This window comes from Gobius niger (genome assembly GCF_951799975.1).
Source record: "Gobius niger genome assembly, chromosome: 13".
Classification (NCBI taxonomy): Eukaryota; Metazoa; Chordata; class Actinopteri; order Gobiiformes; family Gobiidae; genus Gobius; species Gobius niger.
In genome coordinates this window covers 29,635,506-29,645,695 of record NC_136864.1, presented here as the reverse complement: position 1 = coordinate 29,645,695, position 10,190 = coordinate 29,635,506, and the positions used below count along the sequence as shown (strand labels likewise).

The 10,190-nt window shown below is 43.5% G+C and overlaps 1 protein-coding gene across 2 annotated transcripts in view; it reads left to right on the top strand.

The window, feature by feature from the left end:
* The first annotated feature begins 7,430 nt into the window (after positions 1–7,430).
* LOC306973233 (xenotropic and polytropic retrovirus receptor 1 homolog) overlaps positions 7,431–10,190 on the top strand; it is a 39,729-nt gene continuing 36,969 nt past the window's right edge. For both annotated transcript variants that reach the window (XM_079570133.1, XM_079570132.1), the window contains exon 1: positions 7,431–7,915. In XM_079570133.1, coding sequence (XP_079426259.1) covers positions 7,847–7,915 — 69 coding nt within the window. In that variant the 5' untranslated portion in view covers positions 7,431–7,846. The remainder of the gene's footprint in view (positions 7,916–10,190) is intronic.

The following is a 10,190-nucleotide window of genomic DNA, read 5'->3' as shown; positions in this document are numbered from 1 at the left end:
AAATGTGCACCAGCCTCAACAGCTGCTCCGCTTGACGTGAAGGAGCAGCGTCTCTACACTGAGCTCCTTCAAATTTCAAGTTGTCTTTCATTCAAACACATCAAACTGTCTGAGTGTCTTTTAGCTAATAAGGTATTTTACGAAGGAAAGGGAGATTCTGTAAATACAATTCTGAAATAAATAAAGAGCCAAAATGAACGAGCCTAAATAGATCGATAAATAAAGACTATCTTCACTACTTCTGACACACTATTTCTGGCTAACGAAGCGAAGCTAGGCCGCAGCTAGCATGATCAAAGTGTTCCGCCGTCCGTGTCAAGGACAAACCAGGCGCTCGTGCCTCTGCCCGCATGGTGACGTCACTCACACCCAGCCCACAGCCCGTGCGCGAGCATCATCAACACAAACCCTCGGTGCTTCCATCACCCATCCCTCCCTCCACCCATCCACCGACCAGAACCGCCGCCAAACACGACCCGCGTGCGCCCGGGCCGTGACACGGAGCGCGCGGAGAGGGAAAGGAACGTGCCAGGACGGCGTCCCCCTCCTCTCCAAGGGCACGGCCGAGGAAGACGCGGCCGAGGGAGGGAGGAAGGAAGGAGAGATGCGGTATCCTCCGAGCACACTGCGGATGTCCACGGTGTTCGGTCGGTTGGTTTGGAACCTAAAGGACTTTGATTTGTTTATTGTTTTGACGCACATTTGATTGTGGACGTAACGATGGGGCGTCTGTGTGTCTGTATCTGCCGTAGAGCGTGTGTGCAGGCGCGGTGTGGAGGCGCATTGTTTTGGAGACTGCAGTGCTCGCTCTGGGCCCTGACAGGCCTGCGCTCCACTGACAGAACCCCCAGTGCAGTGTCGCTCAGACGGGGTTAGGCCATGGAGCTGTTGGATGTAAAGAGGCATGTGCGCGAGCCTCGCTGATAGACCAGTGTTTTTTCTTCATGATGGTGTGTTTGCGTTTATCATTTTGCCAGTGTGAGGTTTTCCCTCAGCAGTGCTTTCATTCTCACCTGGTTTAGCTTCACAGCCCACACTCAACATACTCGTATCCCAAGTAAGAATATTCTTTTCAATTTATAAAAGAAATAGTTTGCCCTTTGGCTATATTTTAATATATTTAAAGTCACACTGCGTAACATTTTGAATTAATATGTTAATAAAAACATGCTTCTTATATGACCAGATAGATGCTGAAAAGAATGGACATAACCTATGTATATTTGGCTGCTTTCAGGCAGCGTCGCCATGGAGACGAGCTGGAGACATCCCGCTCCCAGTGTTTATATTTTGTTGTGTATATTGGGTTAAATGTTAAGCGGTGTGGCTTTAATAGAAAAGGAGATCATTTCGTCAGTCTTCTGCTGAGTCAAGTATTAAAGTGATAGTCTGGAAGTTTAAATGTTTTACAATTTCTATAATATGTGCAAAATCGACCACCTGGTTTTGCATTTTGATACAAAGTAAGCACCAATATACATTTTATTTTTTTTATATAAAGTTTTCACAGGTTGAACTTCCCGGATATCTGTAGCTAATCAGAGTCTAGTATCCTCCCGTGTTGACCAATGAGACGAGCTTTTCCTGTGAACCAGCTTGGCAGGTCCAATCAGGAGGGAGGGGGAGGAGCTTGATCATTTACTTTTGAAAATGCTGTTCTTGCTCTCCTCATTTTGCAAACTAAGACGGGCTTTCTGGTCCAAGAAGGGAGGAATTTACTTTCAAATGTCACTCTATCTCTCCTCACTTTGCAAACTTACAGACTATCACTTTAAACATAGGCTGACTCTTAAAAACTATAACAAAATTGCACATTAAATATATTTTTTGGCAAAGGCCTGCGACCCAGAGAAAATGATCCACCAGTATTGTCCTTTTGGTTCTTATTTTAGATCACACTAACCATGTTACGCTCTTTTGCATCTTTACGGGCTCATTTCTCCAGGGAGGGAGCAGGGGCTCTACTCTGAGCCCTTGTCCAGCCGCACCACCACCTTGTTACTTACAACATTTAGTCCTGTGTGAACAGTAGCAGTGCTCACTCTTGTTAAACTTTGTTCCATTCACAGTGTAGTTCTCACTTAGCACTCTTTATGTGGCCATCATCACAGATTGTTGTTTACTGACCGAGCGCTGGACTCGGCATGATGACAATATGGAGCAGTTTGTTGATTGTTTGTTGTTGTTTCTTTGCTTGTGTGTTTTGTCAGCACTGCTTCGTCAGCCGTCTGAGTTTTGAACATGTTGTTGCTAATGTCGACTCTAAGAGCGAGTGATGATCATTATAATTATAGAGCGGACTATTATTCTCTGCCATTGAGAGGAGGAGGGTACTCAAAAACATCAACTCAAGCAGAGTAAGACTTACTCAGACAGAAGTAAAAAGTAGTGACCCAAATACTTACTGCGGAGTAAATGTTGGACAGTACAAGCCAGAATAAAGTGTTGATGTAAGAGCACTGACAAAACATAACATACTGTGAAAGAGGTTTTTCACCAGAAATATTAGATACAATTCTGAGCTTCTGTCACTTACAGATTCACTCATGGAAAGAGTTGCCCAATGTTTTGCTTCATAATAATATTACTCGTGCAGGAAGTACAGTTATTTCCAATTTCTTAAGTACATGTACTTGTACTTGAGTACCCTGTCAAATCTGGAAACAACAATAAATGAACCACGATCATTTTTAACGGCAGTAGCATCAACATACTGCGGTCTCCAAGAGTAACATTATCGTCAAATCTTTTGACTGAAGCAGACGTTAAGTAGTAAGTAAAAAGTAGAAGTACTCGCTGGATTACTACTTAAGGGTTGTGAATACAGTGCATAAAGGTAAATGTTTAATGTTGTGATCGGATGAGCAAAACATTTGGAATGGAAAAAATCTTGATATTTCCAAAGAACTCTCCCCTCAATGACATCAAGCCAATATTTTTTAAAGACACAAGAAAGTAAATGAAAGATTCAATCAGTCAAATCTTGGTTCATTTCCGTCGGTCACTGAAGGTTTTGTCACAGATTTACTCACGGAGGAAAGACAAACCAAACGTTTTACTCAAGTAAGAGCACTGACACTTCAAAGTAGTGTTATACAAGTATGACAAATCTCCAAGAAGTACATGGATAATGACAAGTCCAATCGTTGTTGCAGTACTTGCAGTAAAAATAGCGCATACTGTCGTTGTTGTAATAGTGCGTCCTTCTCTGTGAGTGTGCTTTTGTGTTCTGTGCCGTTCCAGATGTGCTGAGGCCCTCTCTGAGTGTTCACAGTGGACCTTGATTTCACATCAGTCAATTAAGGCACGCGGTGAATGCCAAGAGAGGGCCGCCCTGCTGCTGCTGCCAGACCCACACGGGACCAGACGGGACCACATGGGACCACATGGGACCACATTGGACCACATGGGACCACATGGGACCACATGGGTCAATTCTCTGGTGGCTGTGAGACCTAACAACAACCTCATAATCAGGTCAGAAAATCAGAGGTAATACAGGGACTCAGACCTGAACCCAGTAACATCAGCAGCTCTGGAACAAGGACATAGGAGCATATTAGTCTAGTGCTCTGGTCGCTCAGAGAATAGGCTTTAAGATAAGATAAGCCTTCACTGATCTCACAATGGAGAAATTCACTCATAGACAGAAAATGTGCAAATCATTAAATAGTTAATAGCGATGTCTTATGTACAATGAATAAAAAGATTTAACGGGCAAAAAGAACAGACTATAAAATGTAGAATATCAAAATGTGCAAAACAGCTCTGCATGTACAAGTATCTTCATGACCTGGCACCAAAGTACATCTCTGACATGTTGAGATGAGAGGGGTCTCCTGCTGGTTCCAGAGTCAGGACTAGAAGTATCTTATCTTATTTCTGTGCTTATAATGTATAAATAATGATGATATTGACAAATAAACCTGCTTTTCCTAAACGTAAGAGCTCACGCCCCGTTATTTTTGTCCAATAAACCACGGCCTGCCTTATTCCTGGGATGGAATTTTCCTCACTCATTTCTACTGTTGATTAGCACCAAATCATTTTCTCTCAGGTCAAACCAGGTAGTTTCTCATAATAATATACCTCTTGCTCTTCTCTGTCATTGAGTATGCTATATGACCACACGGGCCGCAGAATGTGGAGCAGGGGGGGATTAGGAGCTCAGATTAGAACTCTTCTTAGAAAGCGCACAGGCAGCTGAACAGGCTACGTGCACTGTACTGTTCCACTACTGTGAGTACAAATATTCCAAAGACCAATCACAGTAGATCTATTGGAGTATGTTACTTTTACTCAAGTAATAAAATGAAGTCCGATCACCACTTCACAGTTTATTATAGCCTTTACTCTTCACTTTTACTCCACTGCATCTGAAATAAAGGCTCAAAAGTCCAAAGTATATTAGTATATTAGTATGTTAGTATTATTATATTACATTTGTTCAAATAATGAGCCTAAAAATGCTCACTCCAGAACAGTAGGGGGCGGTGTGCAAATGTGCTGTCAATGTCAAAGCCATAACAAGAAAGTTTGTCCCTTTTGGGTTTTTGGGTTTTTGAAGCCGCAAATTTGTAACTTTTTCCTTTGAATATTTAAGTTACTACTTTCGCTTAAGTAATCATTCGACTGAGCAACTTTAACTTTTACTGGGGTAATATTTGCTTTGTGTACCACCTCTGTCTGTGCGTAAAGACTCGCAGACTGAGCAGTGCACAGGGGCGGACTGGGACTGAAAAACGGCCCTGGACTCTGACCAGCGAGGCCCAAATTTGCATAAATGCGTACTTTTAAAAATACATATTAACCTCTTACCAACCCCTGCATTTTCTCCAGTTCGGCTTTACCCAAATCGGAAAGCTTCTCGACTGGAGAGCCTCATTTGAAAGCTAAGACCACGCGTTTTTGTCACTTTTTTGTTGTGTTTTTGTCATGTTTTTTGTTTTTCATGGTTTTGTTGTTGGGTTTTCATCTCTTTTTTCGTCATTTATTTGTTGCTTTTCTGGCACATTTTTGTTCCGTTTTCATCCTTGTTTCGTCGGTATTTTGATGCTTTTCTTTTAAGCGCTTAGATTTGGATAAAGCTTGGTTAAATCGGGGGGTGAGAGAAAATTGAGAGGTCAGACCAGCGGCCCGAGAGCCAGTGGCCCTTCTGTGCTCTTCCAGAATGGACATATGGCCAGTCCGCCCCTGGCAGCGCGTTTCCTTCAGGGGGCGGCAGGTGCTGCACTTCCTCAGGCTGACACCAGAGGGAGCCACCGACTCAGTTAAATTAACAACAGTTTAATCCCAGGCCAAGCTCAACGGGCTCCAGTGTCACTACAAAACATACTGCGTCAGGGGGGAAACATACTCAGCATGTTTACTCAAACACACCACTTTGAAGTCAGTCCTTATTATTGAAAACTTTGATTTGGTTCAATTCGTATTTTTTTTTCCAGGAACATATAAGGAATATAGTAATACACTGTCCCATATAGCCCTAAACCTGTCAAGAGTACAGGGCAAAAACTTGTTGAATGAATGAGTTTGGTGCAGCTATAGTAGAATATAAATAAAATGGTAAACATTTTCATTTTTTTTTTTCTTTATCATACCATTTAAAGCCGTCATTGGCCACAGCTCGTAGAATCACGCGCACATGTTCGTGTCTGGCTTGAAGTGATGTTTTGCCTGGAGCAGAGATGCGCTGCAGCCCTGGAGAAGGCTCGATGCAGTCAGTGGAAAGTTCCCACCCGAATTTCACACGGCGACAGCTCCACGTCACCGTCTCCCAAAGGTGCGCTGCTGACGTCACGCACGAGGCATTCACGGGCTGTGCAGCAAAATGCGGGTAATTCGTCAATTCAAGTTTTGAATATACATTTGTGTGATAGACTGGCTTTTATTTTCTTGGCCATGTACGTTCGAATGTGGAACGTATTTATTTATTGGTTTTAGGGTGAAGCGATAACAATGTCATGTTCCTTGTTTTCATTTCTGTGTCGCTATTCAGAGTTCCTTCAGTGCATCCATCCATCCATCCATCCACCCACCCACCCATCCATCCATCCATCCATCCATCCATCCATCCATCCATCCATCCATCCATCCATCCATCCATCCATCCATCCATCAAGTTCAAGTTTCAAGTGGTTTTGTATAGCCCAATATCACAACAGAAGTCGCCTCACAGGGCTACAGGCCATCTATTTTCTTCCGCTTTATCCGGGGCCGGGTCGTGGGGGCAGCAGTCTTGGCAGAGATGCCCAAACTTCCTGATCCACACACACCTCCTCCGGCTGTTCTGGGGGGATCCCGAGGCCACACCAGGCCAGCTCGGAGACATCATCTTCAGTACAAAATGACTTAAAATAGTTTTATAGTGTTCTGTTGCTTTAACTTTAGCTTTAAAGTTGCTTTTGGTCCTAAGCATTTAGGCTTCGTGAACTATCGGTCACTTTGTATTAAACTTAAGGCAGGCTCTGCTCAGTTGGGAGTTGTATTCGTAAACATTGCGAGCTCTCTAGCAGAATCCAAGCCTTGCTTTCACATAACAAAGTGGGGCCTGTGAAGATGAATACTGAAAGATCAATCCAAACATTTACAAAAACATAATGTATGCTTCTATAAAGACCATGACCTTCTGAGTGCCACCTGCATTTATTCTCATTCATTTAGCTCCATACAGGTACTTCATTGTTGACACTAGTATAACTCTAAACATATGCAAAACATGTTTACACTAATGACTTACAATTGTGCTCAAAAGTTTACACACCCTGGCAGAATTTTTTTATGATTTTTTGATTTTTTTTCAAAGAAGAGAAAAGGTGTTTTCTCACTCATAGTTAGTGGCTGTGTGAAGCCATTGTGTTAAAGCAGTACTAAGTAACTCTTCCCCCTAGAGGCCATAAGCGCAACTGCAGGTGTAGTAGCAAGTTACGATTTTTTAACTTATTAATTGTCTTGGAGAGTAAATACTGACAGGAAAGGTGAAGGGAGAGAGGGTTACTGTGCATCCAATTATACAATGGAAATATTTTTTTTTCACTCAAACTTGGCTGTAAATACTGTTTAAAGTGACGTTAGCCCGCAGTTAGCTTTGCCCGTTAGCATGTTAGCTTCTTCTTCGTGATTCCATTAGTGTGTATGGCTTCCTCCGGACCGGTGGCAGTCAAGTTGCAAACATGGTTTTCTGGCCAGAGACACCTGGGGGAGATGAAAGACCCTCCAATCATCCCATAAACACTTGTATTACCCCCACAGGGACTACGGAAAGGATTTATTAAGGTAAACACGTTACTTAGTACTGCTTTAAACCATAATGAACAAAAGAAAGTGTCAAATAATAATAATAATAAAAAGAGTGCTGACATTCCCGCGCGCTCCGTGAAGCCGCCAGGCTGTGACAGCGGTGGGGGGGCGGAGACAGGGCCAGCCCCCAGCCTCGGCAGTACATCCCCATCCATCCAGGGGCAGCAGCTAGCGCCTGTTTACCTCCACTCAGCGCTCTTCCCGTGGATCTGACTGGTGCTGTCAGACCCACAATGCCCGAGTACCCCTTCAGCTAACACCCCACACCGCTGTCCCCTCGTCGCTCATGCCCTAAAAGCCCCCAAACCCTGCGGGCAAACCCAAATGTGCAGGCAGCGGGGCTCTGGTGTTCACACAACCAGACAATAGTCGAGAGAGAGAGAGAGAGAGGGGCATCCGAGGAACGTCTTTGACCGACTAACCGTGCCTAATCTCCGGATGAGAGTGGCTGAAACGCTCCCGCTGCTGCTGCTAAACCCGGGCGGGGAGGATTAGCAGAACAACGAACCAGGGCAGCTATTCCGAAGCCCGAAAACTGTGTTGAAACATGAAATTCACGGAGCATCTCGCCGCGCACATCACCCCGGAGTGGAGGAAACAGTACATCCAATATGAGGTAAGCCGACTAGCTAACTACCCCGCGCGGCTAACGAGAACTTAACGCTGTTCCTCGCGCTCATCCCGAACACGCAACAGCCACGGGACATGTCTGCTTTTTAGTCCTAATTCTCCTAAAAAAAAATTGGCAGCTGTTGTTTGCGTTGGGACTGAAGGGAAAATGGGGGAAATAATCGAATTAAAGTGGCGGAGCTAGCTAGCGTGGAGCGGAGAAGCTAGCCGTGTTTTTGTAGCTACATGTCAAACACTGTGAGTGAAGGCTGCGCGAGGGCATGTGGAAGCGGAGACTGACGGGACGGTGATGGTGGATGTGTTAGCACCAGGTTAGCACAGCCTGCTCCACAGAGGCGCTATATAGTGAAGCTTGTGTTATTTGGTTAAAAGGGGGAATTAAAAAGGTCTTTACAGGACTGGTTGTAATGACACTGCAGTGAAAATGAAATAAAGGGGATTTAAATGCGACTCCTTAAAGGCACACTGCGTAGAATTTTACCCAATAAATGAAATTGAAATTGAAGTGTTTATTTTATGATAGATTTTTTCGTCATTGAAAAATACTTCATGAATGCAGAAACAAACATGCGGTTTTGCTGTGAGCGTGAGATGACTGTCCGGGAGTGGGTACGTCTCCATCTCGTCTCCATGGAGATGTGACCGAAGTCAGTAGGATTAGACTAGTTAGGTCCTCATCCAAATCCATTCTTTAACAACTGCGGTAATGTCTCGAGCTGGTCGTTAGGAGCATGTTTTTTACTGATGGCAGCAGTGTAGTCCAGAACGTGGCGCGGTGTCCCTTTAACAAAGAAAGAAAAATGAATGACCAGCTTCTACAGTGAATGAATTATGAAGCCAAAAATGAAGACCTTGGAATCAAACAGACATTGAATCAAACATTCTTGGAAAGTAACGGTAGCTATCTTTCCTGCAAAATACTAATACAAAAATGATGGTCAATAACAAATTCAACCGCTGTTTTGACTGAAATTGTCTTCACTTTTTGCTCAAAAGTTGCCCGTTGTATTTTGCACTTCTCACAATTTCCCCTCATTCCTCTGTTTGATGGAATGTTTGCAATGAGTGTTTATTTTGTTCATTAAAAGGCCTTCCATTTGCCTTCCTTCTGCCTGTATATACCCGGATATTGTCTGTAGAACATCATGTACAACTAATAGTTCTTCAGTGGACAGTTTCCCCCACCTGAGCTGTGTCTCTCTGCAGTTCATCCAGGGTCATCATAGGTTTCTTGGTAACAGCTCTGGTCAGTGCTGTCCTTGTTCGTTCTGTAAATTTAGGAGGACGGCCGGGTCTTGGTAGTTTTGCAGTGATGTCAGACGCTTTCCATTCCTGGATGGTGTATTTAACTGTACTTTTTATAACCTAACCCAGCTTTATACTTCTCAATGACTTTATCCCGGACCTGTCTGGTGTGTTCTTGGACTTCATGATGCTTCTGCTCCACAATAGTCTCTTAAAGGAATAGGCCACCGTTTTTACATACTGAGATATGTTCTTACCTTAGCTTTGACGAGTTCTTTAGGACCTGTCTGATCTTCCCCCGTGCCTTCAGTCACGTAAACACAGCGCAGACGGCGTTAGCATTTAGCCTCTCCCTCTCTCCACTATAGCTCCAAAACAGGTCAAGATAGAAGCTACCAAGCTCTTCCACGTTTTCCCTATTTAATTATGGTTACGTGAAGTGTTACACTACAAAGTATAATTACACAAATTTAAACAATGTGGATTTTCTAAGCGGATAAAAGGGGGAACTATATTGTAAGGCGTAATAATACCAGGAGTAGTTCAAAGTAATCGCAGTAATCTTCACTTTACTGCGCAGTAATCTTCACTTTACTGTGCGGATGCCAAACTACTCCTGGTATTATTACGCCTTACATTATAGTTCCCCCTTTTATCCACTTAGAAAATCCACATGGTTTAATTTTGTGTAATTATACTTTGTAGTGGAACACTTCACGTAACCATATTTAAATAGGGAAAACGTGGAAGAGCTTGGTAGCTTCTATCTTGACCTGTTTTGGAGCTATAGTGGAGAGAGGGAGAGGCTAAATGCTAACGCCGTCTGCGCTGTGTTTACGTGACTGAAGGCACGGGTGAAGATCAGACAGGTCCTAAAGAACTCGTCAAAGCTAAGGTAAGAACATATCTCAGTATGTAAAAACGATGACCTATTACTTTAACAGACATCTGAGACCATCACAGAGCAGCTGTATTTGAACTGACATTAGATTACACACAGGTAGACTCTATTTAGT